This window comes from Equus przewalskii, chromosome 3 (genome assembly GCF_037783145.1).
Source record: "Equus przewalskii isolate Varuska chromosome 3, EquPr2, whole genome shotgun sequence".
NCBI classification, from domain to species: domain Eukaryota; kingdom Metazoa; phylum Chordata; class Mammalia; order Perissodactyla; family Equidae; genus Equus; species Equus przewalskii.
This window is the reverse complement of record NC_091833.1, coordinates 34,471,155-34,492,060: the sequence shown is the minus strand read 5'-3', so window position 1 is coordinate 34,492,060 and position 20,906 is coordinate 34,471,155. Positions and strand designations below refer to the sequence as shown.

The window sequence follows — 20,906 nt, the reverse complement described above, 5'->3', positions numbered from 1 at the left end:
ACGGCTGTCCTTCCCAGTTCCATCCCTGGAGAGCGGCTCTCCTGGACGACTGTCTAGGGAGGCCCCTCATCTCGCGGTGCCCATCCTTGGAGGACAGACAGGCATGGCATATAGAAAAGCCGCCCTGCTGCAGGGAGCTCCTCCCCCCGCCCGCCTTCACCCCTGAGCATGCCCTGGTGTAAATGACCCAGCCCAGGAAGCCCCAACGTGGGGAAGGAGAAGAGGCAGGATGTTTGGGATGGCAACTTCGAACGCTTTCCAGAAAAAGCAATGAGAAGTCACGGTCTATGTCAGTGAGTACAATTTTGTGGTGGAATTTCACAAACCCTGCTAACGTAACTGCCAAAACGGTGTGATCGAAACAGGCCAGACACTGCTGGTCACATGTAATGTAAACCACCTCTGGGGCTTCTGTTTGGAACCGTTTCCTCTGCCTTTCTTCTTGTAAATTTTAGATGATAAGGCTCCTTTGGACACGACTTTCTCTAAGGACCCCAGAGCCTTAACTTTCCGGAGCTGGAAGAGGCCTGTGTCATTCGACAGCACAGTGTGCACTGCAGCAGGCTCCCCCTGACTCGAGGGGTGACTGTGTCTGAGAGGGGTGCGCCACCGGGCAGTGCTCTGTATCGGGGGAGTAGACATTCCAGGTCCTGTTGCATGGGACCGACAGAAACGGCACACCCCTTCCTTTGAAAGGACCACCCACAAGTACTGTCAGCCCAGCTAGAAAGGCCCATGGGGTGAGCCCTGAGCACCTACCAAGAATGAGGCCAGCCTGGGGTGAACCACCCCTTAAGAGGAAGTAACATTAAAGCTGCTGTGGTCATAAATACATTTTATTTCATTAGAAATGCATAATTACAGTGTTGAGAGCATTTCCCCCTAGAAAAGTAGGTAAGCAATATTTCCATCAAAATCATTAGTTGTCTTTGCAAATACCTATTTTCATTACACTGACAGAGCACACAGCAAAAGGCTTCTGCTACTCCACTTTTTTTTCAATTTTCTTTTTTGTTATAAACACCATAGCAAATTAAAAAAAGCTGTTTGAACAGAGAAAAATATTGTAGTTCTTGATTCTCCGCGTGAACTGAATACAATCCACACTGTGCTTCCCCAATCTTTCTCTGACACCAACAGTATGACTCAAAAGAAAGGGGGTCTTCTGGCAGAGGGGGTGGTTGTTACCATCTTTTATTTACTGGGGCACTTCCCCCGTGGACGAGGCTCTCGGACGCACTTTGACAGAACACGTGCAGTCACCTCCCGTGAGAAGCCGTGGGACCGGGGCACGTAGAACAGGGCGGTTGGCGGGAGCCGGTGCTGAGCGCGGGGCGGCCCCGGCTCGGGTCCTGTCGCAGTCGGGCGGCCCGGCCTGCATCACTGGATCTGAATCGCTCCGTGTTCGAGTTGCATCTCGGGCTGCAGGGTGGGCTGCAGGGTCTCGGCCGTCTGCGGAAGGGGAGAGAGGGGGGCTTTTCGACAACAGTGCCCACCAATGCGAGTCCGGGCCACTCACCAGTCATAAACACCATGGCTGTGTGAGTGAACACACCCAGAGCTAGACGGGCCGGGGGTCCTGGGCTCCCCTCTGCTGTGGGAGACGGCTCTCCCAGGACTCCAGCTGCTCGCAGCAGCTCTGACAAATCTGGGGCTGTGGGCCCTCCTTGTGGGGCTTCTGTGGCCAGCCCCCTCCCGACCCTCCACACACACGCTCCACGGCTCCCCCAGCCTGTGGGGCTCACTTCCCACTCCCACCCTCAGCTTCCCACTGGGGAAGACCCTGCAAGTGGCGACCCGTCCTTCACCTGACGTATTTCCCTAGACTGTCAGTCGCCCTTTGGCCTTCTTATACAAACCATCCCAGTGTTCCAAAAAAGCGTTTGAGGGGCAGCTCTCTTTCTCCCCTTAAAGACATGAGTTCTAATCAATGAGTTGAGAATATTAAGAGGAGTTTAAAAGCATATGTGCAGTTTTAAGTTAAAGGAAAAAATACAATCTTGGAATAAGTCAACCACCCAGCCCCCAAATGGAGATTATTTGGGGTTTTTAGGCTCCCCAAAGCCATGGGTCAAAGGTGAAGGAAGAGGCAGAGAAGCCATGGAGCCTGGGGTGCAGGGTCCTGGGTGAGGGGCCGGCGCTACGCTCTCACTACGGTCTCAGGCTACACTTCCGAATCCACACGTCTAAGGGCAGTCAGCAGAGTCTCCTGAGAGCAGGGGCTCCGTGCAGATCAAGGACGAGCACAGGCATCGTCCTGCTGTCCACAGGGCCCACGAGAGTGGCCGGGTGGCAGTAACAAGAAAGGATTAACCTGTGACCCAGATGGTGGGGAGGTCCCCACAAGTTTCCGGACAAGGGACAGTGGGTTAGGGTGTGCTGGTGGCTGCAGGCGGAGGGAGGGAGGGAGGCTCCGGGGGGTGGGTTACAGGCTGTGCAGAGGGCGCCTCTCCAGGTACTGAGAGCCCCTCCCTTTGAAAAACTGGAAGAGGCAGCTTTGGATTCGGGCACCCGGGGATGGTGGGCCAAGGGATAAGGAGCTGAGCCCAGGACTCCAGGAGCTCCTCTCTGATCAGGGATCCCTGCCCTTCTCCCCTGTCCTCAAAATGTACCGGCCAGATCTGTGTCTCAGGCAAGAGACAGCAGGGCAGCCTGCAGAAAAGTGGCTTCAGCTGCAGACGTTCGAGGGAACCTAGGACACCCCACAGCCCCAGGCACCCCACGGTCCTCAGCACTCAGGCATCTGCCACGCAAGTGGTGCCAGGACAGCACTCACGCCCTGGCGCTCGCGGCCCTCCCGACTGGCTGCTCCAGGGAGCAGGCACCACGTCCCCCGCCAGCTCTCTGCCCTCGTTTTAGGAGCAGCCCATCCCCTCAGAAGCCAGGCCCCTCCTTCAGCCTGAGAGACACCTGGTGGGACATTCTCGTCAGCTGATCAGTCTTCTCCAGGAACGAGTTTAGATGTGTGACCCCGTTCTGACCAGCACACTAGGCAAGGAAATCCCACAAGAATGAGGGGCCCTTCGTGCTGAGAAAGAGACCGTCCGGAAGCCCCTTCCTTCTGTGGGCATGGCCCCGCCTACACGAGGCCCAGTGGGGCCCAAGAAGGGACAGAAGGAAGCTGGGCCTCCAGGACACACACTGTGGTGCTGACCAGGCCTGGAGCCAGCACCTCTAAATCATTTGTGGCACCAGCAGCCTCGTGCTTTGTTCTCACTGACCCTCTCCCCTCTCAGGACCAATCCTATGGTTTTTCTCCAAAAAACAGGAATATGCCCTGACTTCAGGACTGGTCGTTCTAGACGCAATCAACCAACCAGATGAACTGGATCACGCTGTCCCCTAAAGGGGACCAAGCGCCAGGCTTCTGGCCGGCTCTCCGTGCCAGCACAGGGGTGGGGGGCCAGGCCCGGTTCCCCCAGACCCAGGGGACTCTGAAGAGAGAGGCCACGGTGCTCAACTGACCAAGCGCACTTACCGCGGGGTGGCTGTGTGAACACCTCAAACACAAGCAGTGGCCCTCTCGTCTGACACTCAGGAAGGTGTCCAAACGGCGTTTGAACCCGGGTTCTCCAGTGCTCCTGGAGCAGCACTGACAATGGGCAGCACAGGAGGGCAGCCGTGGTCCAGCAAAACCAGAAACCAGAGGCTGTGGTGGGGAGGCCAGTCGGTGCTCACAGTCAATCGACATGCTGAGTCAGCACGCAACGAACAGAGGGGAAATCGGGCCTTACGTATGTGGAGTTCCCGAGAAGGCCATTGGGCTGCCAGCTAGAAACGCACTGAAGGAAGCTGGAAACCAGGCCAAACGGTGCCCAGAGGACCAAGTGCAAGCACCCAGCTGTCCGGGCCATCCTGCGTTTCTACCACAAACGAGGAGCTGCTCAGACGCAAGGACCCTATAAACCTGCCCCTGGGAAAAGGGTCGAGGCTGAGGGCTGGGCTTACAAACCAAAGCCTGTGGCCTGCAGGAGCACTGACCCCTGGGCTGGGCCCACCCCACTCAGAGGAGCAGCGAGGTCTCAGGTGAACTGGGACGCCTTCGCTCTGCAGCCCCCAGGAACGGGCTCAGTATAGGACACAGGGCAGAGCTTAATTTTTGCCTCTGAATTTACAGATAAACATTTGCATTTTTGTCTCTGAATTTACAGATAAACATTGCACAAGACAGAATATCTCAAGAATTGGTTTAAGATTCGCAAGTGAGCCAGGATCTAACTTCCCACCTTCACGTTTTCAGGCATTCTTAAAAATTATAATCCCAAATGGGTGTCCAAGTCCAAATCATGCATCTTTCAATGACAGTTTACCTTCCTAGTGGGAGAATGTCAGTAGAAAAACCCAAGCTGTGTTCACACCCGCTGAAGCCCTGGGACCTGTCCAAGGACAGGTCCACTTCCAGAAGGGGGACCCACCTGAGCTGCAGTGGTGTGGTCAGTCACCGGCGCCAGCTGGACGTACTGGACCTGGATGTCACTGCCCTGGAGAGGTGAGCCGTCCACCCCTGCAGCGGCTGGGTCAGAAGAGGCCACGGCTATCAGTTGGGCCCCCTGCAGTACCTGGAGAGACAAAGCAAGCCACTGTCAGCACAGACACGGTGCAGGCAGAGGCAAGTGCCGCTCTACCATGACGCCACGAAGCAGGGAGGATGGCCCAGGACAGGACTCCACACCGTGGGGTCTGCCTGTCTCGTGAATCAGTTTGGAGTAACGTCTGATTGGTGAGTGTATGTGTGTGTGGTGTGTACATGGCTGTCAACATGTACGGCATGGTCAAGTTGTTCTGCTCCATCTGCAAGTTACTTCTCTCAAACATCCACATATTCGACAGAAAGATGAGTTTTTAAGCTTTACAGGAAAAAGAAAAACCAACCAGTTTGAGTTTCCAAAGAGTAAGCAGAGGGACACAGCGGAGGCTGCACCTGAGAGCCCTGGGATGGAGCGACGGCGGGGTCTGGACAGGGAGGGACCTTCTGGAAATCACTGTTGCTTTAGGTTCATGGGGAGGGGAGACCCAGAGGGCAGCCAGGACGGGGACAGGGAGACGGCAGCATGTCCTCGACTTGTAGTAAGACACATTCATCGGTTCTTTTGGGGAGCCCCCGAAGTACTTGAGAATTGGGGGAGATGATGAAGCCCCCAAGAGTTGACAGTCAAGTTTAAGAAACAACGCAGAAACGTGTGTGTAAGTTACCAAACCCAGCACTCCAGATGGAGTGATGAACTCCGGGTGAGGAGAGGTGGGTTAGGAGAGGGCAGACACGGTGAAGGAAGGCTGGAGAACTCCCGGGGTTGAGACCGAGCGCCTGGGGGAGGTCTCACACCCCCCGAGGAGACAAGTCACAAACGCAAGGGTCTCTGCCCTTGGAGGAGGGGGACAGACCAGGTCCCCAGAGATGGGCTCTGGGTGACTCCATCACTCATGAGCACCCCCATGTCCAGGCCCACCTCCCACCCAGCCCACCTGGGGCTCCAACAGCCAGGCAGGTGGGCTGGCACCTTGATGCCCCCGCAGGCCAGGATCCGGGGGTGGGGGTGCCTCTGAGGCTTCACATTCAGGAGAGTGAGTTGCCATGAGCTGTGGGGGTTTTCATTTGGGGTTACGTCTCACCCTCTCAAATTAGATGCCCATGGGACCACCTTCTGGGGTCACCTGTGGACTGTTCACAGCAGGGCAACAAGGATCACACTTCAGGGTCAGCCCGCTGCGTCCTGGCGCAGTTGTGAGAGCTGAGGAGGAAGGTGCGGATACTCGGAGAGAGGAGGGACTGCCCACCCCGGGAAAGGTGGGATTGGGCACAGACCACCAGGAGTCCGTATAAAAATACAGTCCATGGTTTTAAAACAGCATCCTAGTTTTTGATGAGCAAGAGTTCTATTTCTTTAACAATGAATCCATCAGTGGAAAAAACAGGTAAGTTCCATTTTTAGAATAAGAGACGGCAGAAAGTTCTGAACTATTTTTCCTTTTGAGCCTTCAGAAACCATTTGCAAACACAGTTCCCCATTCTGACACCAGCCAGCTATGCCAGGAAGAATAATGCCCCCTGAGACATGTGTGCCCTACTCCTCAGACCTGGTGGGTATGTGCCCTGACCCAGGCAAGGACACTCTGCAGATGGGATAAAGTTAATGCTCTCGAGATGGGGGTAGGGTCCTGGAGTATCAGGTGGGCCCAACGTCAATGGGCATCTTTAAAAGCAGAGAATCTTTCCCGCCTACAGAGGGGCAGAGAGATGCAACATGAGGCAGGGCTGACCGACCAGGCATTCCTGGCTTGGAAACCAGAGGAGGGGCCATGAGCCAAGGAATGCACGTGCCTCCGGAAGCTGGAGAAGAGGCAAGGAAACAGATTCTCCCCTGGGTTCTCCAGCCCTGCCACATCTTAAGTGTGGTCCAGTGAGACCCACGAGGGCTTCTGACCTCCAGGCTGTTAGTCAATGTGCGTCATTTAAGCCACTAGGTGTGTGGTCACCTGTCACAGCAGCCACAGGACACGCACACAGCGGCTCTTGCTGTTTCCTCGGCTGCCTCCTTCTGAGCGCAGAGCTTCTAGCTCCCCAAAGGGCTAACCCAGCCACGTTGGCTCTTTATTAACACACTGTTCTTTTCCATTATAAACCATTTGCACTAATGAGTTTTGGAAAGGTTTAAAAAAACTGGAGAAAACTGAAGTCTCCTCTGTTCTTCATTTCTTTTCCTCAGCACTTCTCCACCAGACCTTCCGTGTTAAGAAAATAGCACATGGTCCTGTCTGGTGCCGGAGCTTTGCTTCCCTATCCCCAGGGGGGCAGCCATCCCCTGACGAGGCCCGCTGGGGGACAAGCAGCCCTGGGCAGCAGCCGGCAGGGCCTCAGCAGAGCCGGGGCTGGCCCAGCCTGGGAGCAGCCGCAGGGCAGCAGAGCTTGGGGGCCTTTCCGTAGCGCTCAAAGCTGAGGGTCCTCTCCTCACGGGTCTCCCTCATGGCTTGGAAGGTGTCGTTTTGTAAGGAAGCACAAGTTGCAGGAGGTCTCCCTAGCCTCGTTAGCAAGTGTGGTGACATGCCCTCCACTCCACAAACACCCAGGCGACAGACGGTCAAAGGGGAAGGAAGCCGATGTTGATGAGGAGAGACTGAGACTGAGACACAAGGGAGAAGGCAGGCGGGCGTCTCGATGGGCCAGTCAGACAGGGACTTGGTCATGACACAGAGGAAAGTGGAAATGTCTGCGTGTGCTCTTACACAGGCTCTCCGCTGTCTAACGGGGCTCGTGTGGCTGGTCCTCAGCCAGGCAATTCTAGGGGAAAAGCTTTAGAGACTCAAATGAAAAGCGTTGAGAAGAAAAGATTAAGGAGGGTGAGAGTTCTTGAGAGTTCTGCCATCTTGGTAAGCAAGAAAATAAACGGTATGTTATGAACACCTAACTTTGCGGCAAAAACACAACATCACCTGAGGTGTGAGTGGAAGCAAGCGTGGAGAAATGCCAAGGGGGGAGGAGGGAGCCGCAGGAGCCAGGCCTGCGCTGAGCACCCGCTCCGTCCCACCACTGGTCCTCAAGACCCGATGCCGCCTCGCCTCACTCTCAAGGGGCTGGGCACCCACTCCACGGCCCCAGTGCGACACACTCCTTCCTTGCCCCTCTCAGCAAGGCTGAGCCAGCTGACACGTGTAAAGGAACTTTACACCACTAGGATTCCCTGTGACAAGACAAACCTACATCTTCAAGAGGGGCCATGAGCAGGCAGGCAGTCGTAGTCTCTGAACCCAAATGCCACTTTTCTACGCCAGCCAGCCCTAGACAACTCTTTGAGAAGGTTCACTCATGCGCTCTGTAAACTTCAAAGCACCACTGAAAGATCAAGCGCAACAGATTACAAAACGGTTACAAACACAGAGATGTCGCTACACTGAGCCAACTACAGACTCCTTAAAGTGCAAGATTATAGGCAGCATCTGATGAAAGCGAATGCAACTTCCTGGTAAGTCTGAACTAATGAAATGGATATTTGCTTTTTCTTCAAATTTTAAGCGAGCCATCTAAATCATCTTAAATTAAATTCTCTCTTAAGATCAAATGCCAACAAGCGACTGGCCTTCACAAAATGCTCTCCAGCATCTGCGGATCTGCATGCTCTGGAAGGCCATCGGGCTGCTCTGACTACATGTCACCCAACACGCTCAGGCCAAGCTGGTCCTGCTCCCCACCCAGGGCCCGCTGCTCCCTGCAGCACCCTGAACAATTTCGTCCCGGATGGCAGCCTATCACGTGAACCCCTCCTCTCCAGAACACCAAAGTCAGGTCTCTATTAAGGACCTACTGTGTGCAAGACACTGCGGGGGTAGGAATGAGACCCCAACGGGCCTACGCTGCAGAACAAACACAGAACTATGAAGAACCGGGGACTGTGTTCTCAGCATGAGCACACGAGAACTGAACAGGGTCTGGTTTCTTAGCTGAGGAGACTCGGGTAAACTCTACAGGAAGGTGGGGCTGGCGAGGGCAGGGAAGGAGACAGAGGGAAGGCAGAGCGCATCTTAGGGAGAGGGAACGCGCAGGCCCAGAGAAGGCAAAGAGGAGACCAGGGGGAGGAGGGTGTCAAGAGAGGAGATGTGGGCTCAGTGCCACACGGAACTAGCCGGCTTGTGACTTACAGCCCCTAGTCCCTCGGGGCCGCCCTGACTTCTACTCTGTCCCGAGTCCCTCAGGCCTCCTGTGACTTCCACTGTCACTTGCCCCTCAGGGCTGGTTTACTTGATCCTGGTCTGAAATTAAAAAAAACATCCACGCATGTTTTGATAAACTAAGCTAAAATTTTAGGTATTATAATGTGGTCACAGTTTTGTAATCATTGCACATTTTATAAGATCCCTTTAGTGAATTTAGGTCAAATCATCTATTTTTTAATTTAACTTACGAAATCATGGAGTTTATTTCCAGAAGGTTCTGCCTGTACTCTACTTTTGGTGATGAGCCAGTACCCCCTACAAATGGAAGGCATTTTATGCTATCATAAGAGTGATTTTTTTCCTGTCGGCAGTGCCAACAAAGCAGCTTTTCATATGATCTACAGTTGATTAAATCTTAAGAAGTATAATGTCAGAAACCTCAGAATCTAAATGTGCAGCGTTACAATAATGAAGGCGGACACATTACTAACCTGGCTGGTAAATGAAAACAAAATTAGGAAAATGCTCCTAACTTGGAATTCATTCAGAACGCCAGGCCTCAGAAAGGTTTCCACATCTTCAGATGGTTCTGATACGCGCTTCAGAAATGAGCTGAACAGGTGACCGCACAGGACGGAGGGAAAGACCCTCCAGCCCACTGCATTCCTCGCCCTCCCCTCCCGGCACTCCAGAGCCTGCAGAGAAATCCCGCTCACGGTGACCTCCAAGTGAGGATGCCCAGATGGGGTCCATCCGCCCAGGAGACACCGTGCTGCGAAAGGGGTCCGTGTTCTCCAGACGGGGACAGCTAGTGCAGCTGCTGGGAGACAAGCTTCTCTAAGGAAAGCATGGCTTTAACTCGAGCGGGAAGGAAGGTCCAGCTTTTCATATGAGAAAATGCCCTCACCCCACCACCCCCGCCAGAACCAAGTGAAGGCAGGGGCAGAGGCAGGAGCCTGGCCGGCGCCGAGGAAGCTCCACCGGGAGAGGCTGGCATGGAGACTCGGCTCTTGGCCGGCCCCAGGCCTGCTTCACCCACCAGGGACCTCCCACAGCCTCGGGACGGCACCACCGGAGACCTGGGCAGCTGGCTGGCCCTGCTCGCAGGCATCACTCCCCGGCCACGCCCACCCCTCGGGGGGGTCCCCGGTCCACATGCCCCTTCTCAACCTCTGCACTCAGGTGGGAGCATCACCCAGGCCCTGCGGTGGGCACCCTCGCCAGGTGCCCATCCTGGCTGACCAGTGGGTATACAGATGGGCCAACAGCTTGCCCAGGGAGGACGTTCTGGACACAGGCCCAAGGCAAAGCCTTGCTGGGGGGGCACAGCCCCCACGAGTGGGGCCCCCAAGGGGCCGTGTGGGGTGGCCCCCATCTGCTCCCAGTGACAGCAGCTCCCATGCCCGACTCCAGAGCCCAAGGAGCCGACTCTTCAGACAAAGCAATTCCAGACGCTTTTCAGGTAGTCCTCCAAACTTGGAAAAACTCTTCTAAAGTGAGATTAACATTTTGTTAAAGAATGAATCTTCTCAAAACCAGATGACAACTGTGAAGAGAGAGATAGACGCAGCAAGAAGGAGTCCCAAAGGTGTGCTCTCCAATTGCTTCCCTTGCTCCCCAGCCGGCAGCGCCAGGGTGCCCAGCAGGAACCCCCCCAAAGGAGGACTCAGGGAGCATTGGATCTCGCCCATCTGAAGCAACTGATAAATGAAGGAGGAGTTTATGATATTCTAAAAGGATCAGCAGGAGGATGGCCAAGTTATAAATCACTGATTTCTCAGCCAATCAAGACATATTTATTAAGAGAAGGTGGTAAATTTGTGGCTAGAGATGCCCCAATTTGCGTTTTAAAGGACCTATGTGAGCTTGTGCAGAGAGGACATATCAGAAATTACTGGTGGGCACCCCCGGGGGGTGGGGTGAGGGTCCAGGCTGGGAGGGAAACTCACTCACCACGGGCTTTGCGCGGTAGTTGATTTTTTCACCTTGTGCTGTTTTCATAATCAAGAATGAATCACGTTAACTAGCAGGATGACACACAAGAAGACCCAAAGGGACCCCTCTTTCAGGCCAACATGGTCGGGGGTAGGAAGGCGTCAGTGACCGGCACAGGGCGGGCAGGAGCCAGGGCACAGAGCGAGGCACAGAGAGAGGGGCTAGGAGGTGAGGAGGGGCAGGCACCCACACACAGCGCCTCAGGGAAGGCTCTGCAGCCTGGCCAACCCTGGGGGACATTCTGGGTCGAAATACACCTCGTCTCTTTCAGGATCACATCACCTTGAGGGCAGGTCGTGTTTTAAGAGGCTAATACAGTGAAATGAGTAAAAATAAAAACAAAGTCCTCCAACAGTCAATTACACAAAAGACTGTGATGTGCCCACTTCTCAGCCACGCTGCTCAAGGCACTCCGCGGCCTCTTGAAACACACAGCAGGCTGAGATGGAATGCGTTGGCTTGGACTGGATTTTAAATTGGCGATGAGTAAAACGCACTTATGGCAAATCTTAAACGTAGGGTAGCACAAATGAGGTCATGTGCCATTTTCACATGATCACTGTGGCTCCCAAAGAGAAAGCCAATGCAAATGTGCCGGTCGAGTCTCACTCTGTTAGGAGGACGGGGGCCCAGCTGGTCTGCCCAGGGCCCGATCCCCTGCAGGACAGCGAGGGCACAGCTCACCTGGACAACTACCCACTCGTCTCCCTAGAATGGAGCTTTCACCCTCCTTTGTTCTTCCCGCTCCTTTTGTTTGCAGCCTTTTCCAAACAGACTTTGGAATCTAGAAAGAGCTAACTGGAATGCAGTGAGCTCCCAGGCCAGTAGCCAGAAGCAGCACCTCCAGGCTTCCAGCTCCAGCTCGCCTGCGGCTGACCTCGGAGTGGGACTCCCCAAGAGCAGCACGTCGATGCATGTGGAAGACACTCAGGGACGGGGTGCAGGCACGCACGCCTTTCCAGGCTTCTTTCAGAGGGTTTCCCCTCAGACATTTTTAAGTAGAGTGAATTATTTTCAAAGAAAAGAAAAAAGGCATTGGGTATGAATCCGAAGCAGCCTACTAAGGGAATCCTGGATCTAAATGCACTTTTTTTGGAGCACACACATCTGGTTTTCCTCTATATACTGCCAATTCTGAAGCTATTTAGTACCCAACTGAGATAATGCAAAACTGGTGCAAAACCTAAAATAAATGCAAGAAGCCCAAGGACTTTTCAGTAATATTTAGATATAAAATTCTGAATCCAACCAAGTATCCATCTAGATGGAAAAAAAAAATCCCTAAAAAACAAACCAAAAAACCCCTCATGCACTTAAAAGATCCATTTTCAACACAGTTTAATTAAGTGTGTGGCCAGGAACAAGGATGGACCACCAATCCAAAGGCCTCTTGGAAAACCCAAGGTCATTTCCTGGTTTTTGTCATTTACTTTTGAATCCTACTTGTTAAGGGAGCACAATCAACCAGGCTGACTTTCTCAAATCTAGATGCTAATTCAAAGGGCAGCTTCCTCATGATAGAAAACGAGGCGTTGAGAGAAAGATGCCTGTCCCAGGGACGCCCCCAAACCACCACTGGCCAGGAGACCTACCAGCCCGAAACCTTTTTTCATACATTATACAGCAAATGCCAAAAATATTATCATTCTTAAGCCTTTAAACCCACGGACAGGAACACTAATGTGTCCCCTTGGAGTCCACCTTGAGTGCTTTCATAAACCAAGTCGCCCATGAGTGGACAGTCAGAAAAGAGCACAGACGGCAAGAAAACCACAGGCGAATGCACACGCCGCTCCTCTGGCATCATCCCTCAGCCCGCAGAGCAAGACCCAGTGGAGGGGCCTCTCACAGGCCTTCGGATGCGAGCCAACTGATGCAAGGTTTCACACAAGCATCCTACGGCCAGCATGGTGGCGCTAGCAAGCTAACGGGCTAACAGTCCTGAGCCAGGTTTGCAGCTTTCAGATGCAGGGAAGATGCCCCGGGGACTAACGCCCAGATCCTGTTCACAGAAAGATGCCGGGTGGTGAGCAGCAATGAAAAGCAGTTTCTGCTGTATGCTCTGTGGCTCCTTCCAGCATCAGAGCACGAACCTCAAACACAATCTGGGGAGAAAGAAAACAAAACCTAAAAAATATAATAAAGCAAAACCGGAAGTCTGGAGATACTTGGTATTCGTTCCTCACCATTCCAGATAGGGCAGCATTCCTGGGAGCAAATCTTAACCATGTGTCTTAAAACCTTCCAGTTGATTGGGGCGGGGGTAGGTTTAATAACTCAGCCAAAGTCAAATCCAAGGCCCTCCTCTTTTTCCTGTGGACTCCAGGCCTCTGGCTTCTAGAAGGGGCGGGCGGGGTGGGTGAGACAGAGCAGGAAGAAAATACAAGGTTTATTTTAATTACGAGTGTAAGTGATATATCAGATCACTACAGGGACATTCAGACACACTTGGGGAAGGGAGAGGGGGCACCAGGGAGCCCGGCCCACCAGCCATCACACTTCACCACTGCAACAAGCAGAAATGCCCGGCCACAGAAGGAACGCTGCCAGCTGCTGTCCAGACTGACCATGAAAACAGAGGAGCACAAGCAGCGGTCAGGGCTGCTCCTCTCACTGTCCCAGGAGAGGGCTCTCAGGGCTCTCATCGTTTCTTTTTTTAATTTGGAAAACTCACTGCACGGAACAACAAAAATTACTGTTGCATCACTGTGATGGGGCAAAAGAAAGAACTTCTAAAGAGAGGCAATGCAACTTTCCTACTGAGTCCCAGACAGCAGGAAGCATTCAGACCACCTTATATGTGTCTGTGCTTTACTGGGAGATGAGAATGTAAACCAGTATCCCCTCCTAATTGGGATGGAAAAAAGTGATTTTTACAAAGAGGGGGAACCAGTCTGCAAATCCTCACCTATTCACCCAGCTGGCGTGAGTGACAAGAGTGATAAGAGGCGCCAGGCCTCATGGGGGACGATGGAGAGAGGCGCCTCCTGACAGCAGGGGAAGCACAGAAGCAGCACCTGAAGCCCCGTCACAAAGGGAACAGCTCATCACGTCGTGAAAACACACGGCCTCGCTGTTGATGCAGACAGATGACTGACCGTGAGATGCCACTCACAGGACGTCTGCACGGTCCTCGTGCTGGGCGTGGCCTCGATCAGCACGGCCTCATTCCTCTACTCTGACAGGCCACAGTGCTTGCTGTCTCCAAAAGAAAAGTTCAGAACTCGATTTCTATGCCAAGTAAGACTATTACACACGAAGTAGATAAAATCTGCATGGTGACAACTTATTTCCATCTTCACCACAGGGGCCCTCTCTGGCGAGGACAGCACTTCTTCCCTTTTGAGGAGGTGGTCCTAGAGGCCACTCCATCCCCACAGCCTAACCTCAGAACGCATCATGACCTCAGTGCATTCAAGGAGGGACACGAAAAACTGCCTCCTAGCGCACCTCCTTCCATGTGCAGCGGAGAAAGGACGGAGCCCGTGTGCACCCCGGAGTGATGGGAAGAGGCCAGAGGGACGTGAGAGGCAGAGGACACAGGTGTCTCCCACAAGGAAGGCCCACAGCACCCAGAACTTCACCAGACTCACTTTGCCTCACAAACGACTTATTTCGTGGTACAGAATTTGGGTTTATCACACCTGAGGCAGGGGGGTCTGAGGTGGGGTGGTCAGCCAATATCCCCCTGATGAGGGGGTAGGGGTACTGTGAGTCCAACTGTGTCCTCCCGAAAATTATATCCATATCCTAACCTCCAGTGCCTATGAATGTGACCGTCTTTGGAAATAGGGTCTTGGAGGATGCAATTAAGTTAAAATGAGGTCACACTGGAGTAGGATAGGCCGTAATCCAATGACAAGTGTCCTTCTAAGAAGAGAGACATTTGGATACAGGAACAGGAAGGAGAACACTATGTGACCAGAGGCAGAGACCGGACTGATGCGGCCACAAGCCCAGGGCCGTCTGGAGCCACCAGGAGCTGGAGGAGATAAGGAAGGATCCGTCCCCTAGAGCTTCTGGAGGGAGTATAGCCTACTGATCACGATTTTGGACTTCTGGCCTCCAGAACTGTGACAGAACACATTTCTGTTGTTGGAAGCCACCAGCAGAGGTCACTGGCTTTGGAGTGATAGCCCAGGAACAGTCTCCCCACTTTCAGACCCTCAGCTGGAACGCAGTAACCCCATGCCCAAGGCCACCTGGTCAACTCTCTTTAGTTGACAAAGCCTCAGGCCTTCTGCTTCCTGAGAACATGCTGAGGGCTCCTCCTGTCTCCTAATCTTTCACAGCTCCTCACACGCAGGTCCCTCCAGGTGAGCTCAACGCGTAGCTTGCTCCCCTGCCCTTTCAAAGGGGCAACCAACAGTCTCCCCCAAACTGCAGGGCCTCGTGCTCCCGGATACCCTGACAGTCAGGTGTGGGGGCAGTCTGCGTTGGGCCGGTGCCACAGGCCCCAGCACAGCCAGTGCACAAGGGATGCCCCAGGCAAGGCATGCAGTTAAGGACACGGCAGGGCCGGTTGCAGCCAAGAGCAGCTGGACACAAGCACGAATCTTAAGCTGCTCACGTTGCTTAAAGACCATCACAAGAAAACTGTCAAAATTAAGAAGAAACGAGTGCTGGCCCCTAAAAAGCCAAATTCCAGCTTCTATTACGAAGCACAGGCTACCTCTGGACCAACTTCAAATTAACCTGCAGAAGAAGGGGCACCCCTCCCATATGCTGATGGCGGGTCTACCGCCCAAATCAGCGCAGGGCAGGGGCAGCTCTCGTGAGCGCTCAGTCCCCACCAGATCCACCGTGTGAACAGCAACTGGGATCCAACTCCACCTGGGGCTGTGCCTCCCCAGGAGCCTGACTATCTGAGGCCACGTCTCAGAAAATTCCGTGTTGAGGTAAGACACAGTGAGACTACTGTGTGGTCAAAAAGATCTCTGGGCACCAAGAGGCCACAAATACTTTCAGGCCCAAATCCCCTTTCTGCATCCACAGCAGAGCTTAATCCCAACATCCCAAACCCTCTCCAGGAAGAGACAGGGGGCTGTGGACTGAAAGCATGTGTTCCCCGCAATTCCTATACTGAATCTCTAATGCCCAATGTGATGGTATTAGGAAGTGGGGCCTCTGGGAGGTGATCAGCGCTAGATGAGGTCGTGAGGGTGGGGCCCGCGGGATGGGATCAGTGCTCTTCTAAGAGGAGGGGGAGACACAGGATCTTTGCGCGCTCACACCAAGGAAGGCCACGTGAGGACACAACAGGAACAGAGTCCTCACCAGAAGCCAACTGTGCCGGCACCCTGATCTCAGACCTTCAGCTCCAGAACTGGGAGGAACAAACGTCTGTTGTTGGAGCCACCCAGTGTGTCGCATTCTGTTATAGCTGCACAAACTCAGACAGAAGGTGACAGTAGACAGACATCATCATCTTCCTCCTAGTGAGGTGGGGAAAACATCCTTAGGAGATAAAGTTTCAAGAACTCTCTAATTAGCAAAAGACCCGCTTGGGGAGAGAGCAGCCAAGGCACTCTGGGCAAGCTGGCAGGTGGGTGGAAGGACAGACTGCTGTGAACAATCTCTGATGTATCTGCCTTGGGTTTGATCCACTTGGGTTTTAATCCACTGGGGTTAATTTTCAAGGACTTTTAAATGGAAGGGACGTTCTTGGACACACAGTGTTAGCCTCAATGGTTCTCAAAGACCTAGTTTATATACATTTCAAGTTCAACTTAGGAGAGTCCCTCTGGCGAGGCCCTGGACTCCCGACACCACGAAGTGTTTCTTTGGGAGAACTTTAAATCTGGAGAATTCACCAAGCATTCGCCTCGGCCCCTTCACACTACGCTGCTAATGGCTAGAGTTCAGAAAGAAGAAAATGAAAGACAGGCGAGGGCAGTGGCCTGTCTAACGTGCCCCAGTCTCTGGAAGACTCCTGGCTGTGAACGACGTTGCAGAACCCAGACCGGCGTCCTGGCCTCTCCTCACGCCCCTCAGTGGGAGCACTAGTGTTATGCTGTTGAGGACAGTGTGCCGTTCTCAAACACACTTGTGCTGACGAGGAGAAGCTTGGATTGAATGTGACCGCTGCCTGTCTTCGCTGCATGGCGCACTTGAGGTCCCTAACTCTGAGGTCAGAAAGGGGATCAGAAAGGGGGCAAACGTTTAACTTCAGGTGTAAAGAATCTCTTTAAACTTTCTCTAAGTGAAAAAACACCCCAAAAGCAACGCTTCACATTGAGCCAACGGTGGACTACCTCTGGGGAGGAGCGTGGGCAGCAGGGGAGGAGCAATTTCACACTATGCTTTACAACACGCTTCCTTCCACGCTTCTGTACTGCACAGCGTGGGCCTGTGTTCACGCTGTCACTCGTGCTCTGAAAACCAGAAACCACCACAAGTAACTCGGGATGCTCCCATCTAGAGCGGGAGGGTAGGGGGAATTTCCTCATGAAGGGGGTGCTCTCTCAGAAACAAGCGTTCTGCAGATAGGAAGTCCAAGATACAGGTTCAAGCTGTGGCCCCGGGGCAGGGAGTTGGGGAGGGGGGCAGGCACAGCCGGGAGGAGACCAGGGTGGGTCAGCAGGGTGACGACCCGGAGCTCAGGTCTCCTTTCCCCCGTACCGCCACTGGGCAAACCCACGGGAAGCTGGTGAGCAAGGACCAAGCCAAGAGAGCAAGGTTTCATATGAAAGAGCGGCTGATAACCAGGGATGTCCTGCTCCACCACACACGGAGTGTGTCCTTTCTGGAGGGTGTCCTGGCTGCTACCCATGGCTGTGTCAGGATCACACATACACTATTTTAGTTGTCAGAAGAGCCCCTGGGGATCATCATCCAGTCTAAATGTGAGCAGATAAGGACCCCAAGCCCTGGACGGTGGGCGGGACCGCAGGACTGGCTGGACGTCCTGGGGCCTCCGCTGCAGCACCAGCCCTCGGCACAGATGTCATCTTGTTTGTTATCATTAGCTCCACGTTGCCAGGGAGGAAACGGAGCCTCAGAGGCTAACTTCTGTGCCCAGGATCACGGGCCAGTGAAAATAAAGCCAAACAGAAGACGCTTTGAATGCAGCTGTGCCGACTCCTGTCCTACTACAAGGCCAGAGCCAGTCACCAGGGTGGGACTGAGATGTGTTAGGAAAAAAGTGAAAGAATGATGACACAGCAAATCACATAACTAAGAAACCTCAAAAACCTCATTTGACTTGAAAAATAATTTCCCTTTAAAATAACAAGGAAAATTATTTACGCTAAATCCCTCCACTTGAGCCTCTGTCGCGAGGAAAACACAGCTCCAGCTTCTCCTCACCCCAGGTTCTCTTTGGCCGACTTGTCTCTTGGTGGAGCACCTGCTGATCAGGAAGCACTTACCCTGGTATGTTCTCAGCTCTGGAGGGTCTTTTGGGAACTCAACTCAGGTGCTACGAGAGTGTCACCCCAAACGGAAGATAATCCTCTCAAAAGGATTCACAACAGGTGACATGGTGAAGACCCACTTTTGTGTGTGTGTGTGTGTGTGTGTGTGTGTGTGAGAGGAAGATTGTCCCTGAGCTAACATCTGTGCCAGTCTTCCTCTTTTTTGCATGTGGGATGCCGCCTCAGCTGGGCCTGATGAGCAGTGTGGAGGTCGGCACCCAGGATGGGAACCCGCGAACCCCAGGCCGCCAAAGTGGAGCATGTGAAGTCAACCACTGCACCACCGGGCCGGCCCCGTGAATACCTACTTTTAAGGATCCACACTTTTCCCTCCTCCTTCTGCAAACCTGCCGTTATCTGGGCCCGGGTTACCTGGTTGTTTTCTTGTCCTCTCAGAACCTAGCCAAGACGACTGGATGCTGAGGATCCCCCAGAGGCCGCTGGCTGATGGCCCGTGCCTGGGCATGTGGCCTAAGAGGGTTCACGGCTCACTGCTTTGTCACCACCCGCCCCACTCCTGGTAGGGGGTGATGCACCCATTAACGGACAGCGGCACCTGTCACTGGATTGGTGGCCGTGTCACACCATTGGTATTCCAAAGGTTTCATTTCAAAAAATCATCTCTGTACATTGACTTTCATCTTTTGCCACCTGTAACGCCATCCTCAGGGCTTGGGCCAACTGTCAATGGCAGGCACAGCGGTTACTTTTACGGGACATCCCCAATATCAACTGCAGAGCATCGAGTGCTATGCATACATCGATGACACAGGGACATGAGGTGGGAAGAGCTGCTGACAGCAAACACAACAGCTCCCACGGACAGGTGAAGAGGCAGAATAAAAACCAGTCTAGGGTCACATTACAAGCTTTGTTTGTTTTACTTTGGGAGTCAATGTGAAACAATAGCCTGAATTTAAAAATAAGTGACTGTATTTGTCCACACATGAAAATAATTTCTAGATTATATCTCTACCCTGAATGCACATAAAGCACAGAACAGCTCTTCATTTCTCCCTGTCCCTCCTTCTCTTACACACACACACACACACACACACACACACACACACACAATCGTCTCAGGTGGTACGCTTCCTCTCCAATCCAAACCCAGTGGCATGTCACAAATATTTCATTTTTGGACTGCAAATTGTTAGAGGAAATGTAAAGAAAGACGGTGCTGGATTTTACCAAATATTTGCAAATTCTCACCTTACTAGCTGTGTGGGAGGAAATGCGGAACCTTTCCAGCTGCTCAGAATAAGGCGGAGACTCCCCTGACTCTTTGATATGTTACTTGGTCAGAAATGGACCTATGCTCCGGTATTGTGTAAAAAGTCATAATATTAGCATTTGCACTGGTTCTGCTATGGATAGTGCAAGTTTCTAAACACACATCCTTATGGGGTTCGGAACGGAGCTTCATTACTGTAGGGGCATGTAGACACAGCCTGGTACGGTGCTGTTCGCCTGACCTGTGGAAGCCTGTCGGCGTGGCCACTCCCACGAATCACAGGCTCCCGGGGAGGAGGAGAGGGACCAGCTTCTCATCCTTCAGTTTCCCAAAGGTCAGCGAGCGAGTTAAACAAAACTGGGTTCTCTTTTAGTCATTTGAACACACGGTTAAAGCAGAGCTTTCACATTTTAACCAGGTCCTGATCAGACCGGACCTGGGATTGCTAGATGAAGTTTTCCTCATAAACACACAATGAATTTAACAGTCACTCAGCTGTTCACTTTCAAACCGAGTAAAAAGGGGGAAATTATACTGTGCCTGAAACGTTTTTTCCTTCTGCAGTAATTCTGTCCTTCCTGGTTCAAGGGCTCAGCGAGACTACTCGGCTCACTCGTGTCTTCTTACCCATCAGTTCCGACACCGTCAGCACTCGGCGCTCACACCGTAGGCCCCGCTGCTCATGTCTCTTGCCACTGGACTGTCCAGCGGGCAGTTTCTTTGATGGCCCCCCTCCTTCCCTGCTCAACACCCCACAATGACAATGACAATGTGCTCCTGAATCTCCAGACCCTGGAGACCAGCAGCGCAGGGACACACTCAGTGCAAACTACAGCAGCCCTCCAGGCCCTGACTCCCCTGGAGCGTAACCACCAGCGTCAAAACAAGACCAGTTACGGGGAAGGAGAACCAGCTTCGGTTTCACACCACATGCACCTGTCAGAGCTCCCAGAGTCTGCACGAGGGAAAAGCCGGGCTTGGTCAGAAAAGGAAGGAAAGGTCCTCACGGGTGTCTTCCATCCGCAACCTCTTTGACTATAAAGAAGTGAAACATCTGGAGCTCGTGACAAGTGTTCAGGGGGCATTCCTGATCCCCCAGTCTCCCCTCCCACCCCTCGTTCCTCTCCTCAGGTCAGAAACGCAGAGATTCAGCTCCTGGTGCAGCAGTGGTGGCTTGGTTTCCTTTCAACAATCAGCAGCTGCTCTGACAGCTTCTGGAACAGAATTCTTGGGTCTAAGGAATCCTTTACATGTTCCTTAGCTGCTCTGGGCCAAGTCCCCCACATCGACAGGTACACTGGCCCAGCACCCGCCGGGGACTCCGGCTGCTCGTCCTACCCACGACGCGGCAGGCCTGCTAGCGAGAAACACAGACACACTTAACAGATCACGACAGAAAAGCCCAAAGCAATCACCACACCTTCCTCACGCAGAGAAACTTCTACAGCTTGGATCCCACTCAAAAGAAATTTGGAATTACTCAGAAGTCACAATTTTCCAGCTTACTGAACTGTAAGTTTTAAATAAGTACTCTTCTATACATTTCCAGGTTAATACTCATGATTAAAATTATCAATGACTATATGCTACATTTTTGAAAGGCTTAAAAATGGATG

General features: G+C 53.0%; 1 protein-coding gene and 1 long non-coding RNA gene across 15 annotated transcripts in view; both read right to left on the bottom strand.

Annotated features, from left to right (window-relative positions):
* Nucleotides 1–818: 818 nt before the first annotated feature.
* BANP (BTG3 associated nuclear protein) overlaps nt 819–20,906 on the bottom strand; it is a 117,838-nt gene continuing 97,750 nt past the window's right edge. For all 14 annotated transcript variants that reach the window (XM_070612473.1, XM_070612477.1, XM_070612483.1 and 11 more), the window contains 2 exons: nt 4,416–4,559; nt 819–1,452 (listed from right to left, as the gene is read on the bottom strand). In XM_070612473.1, the coding sequence (XP_070468574.1) occupies nt 1,381–1,452; nt 4,416–4,559 (216 nt within the window). In that variant the 3' untranslated portion in view covers nt 819–1,380. The remainder of the gene's footprint in view (nt 1,453–4,415; nt 4,560–20,906) is intronic.
* Nucleotides 11,958–17,326, bottom strand: LOC139082260 (uncharacterized). Its single transcript, XR_011538076.1, has 4 exons — nt 15,919–17,326; nt 13,550–13,839; nt 12,828–12,978; nt 11,958–12,746 (listed from the first exon to the last, which is right to left on the bottom strand). It is a non-coding gene; the product is annotated as an uncharacterized lncRNA (long non-coding RNA).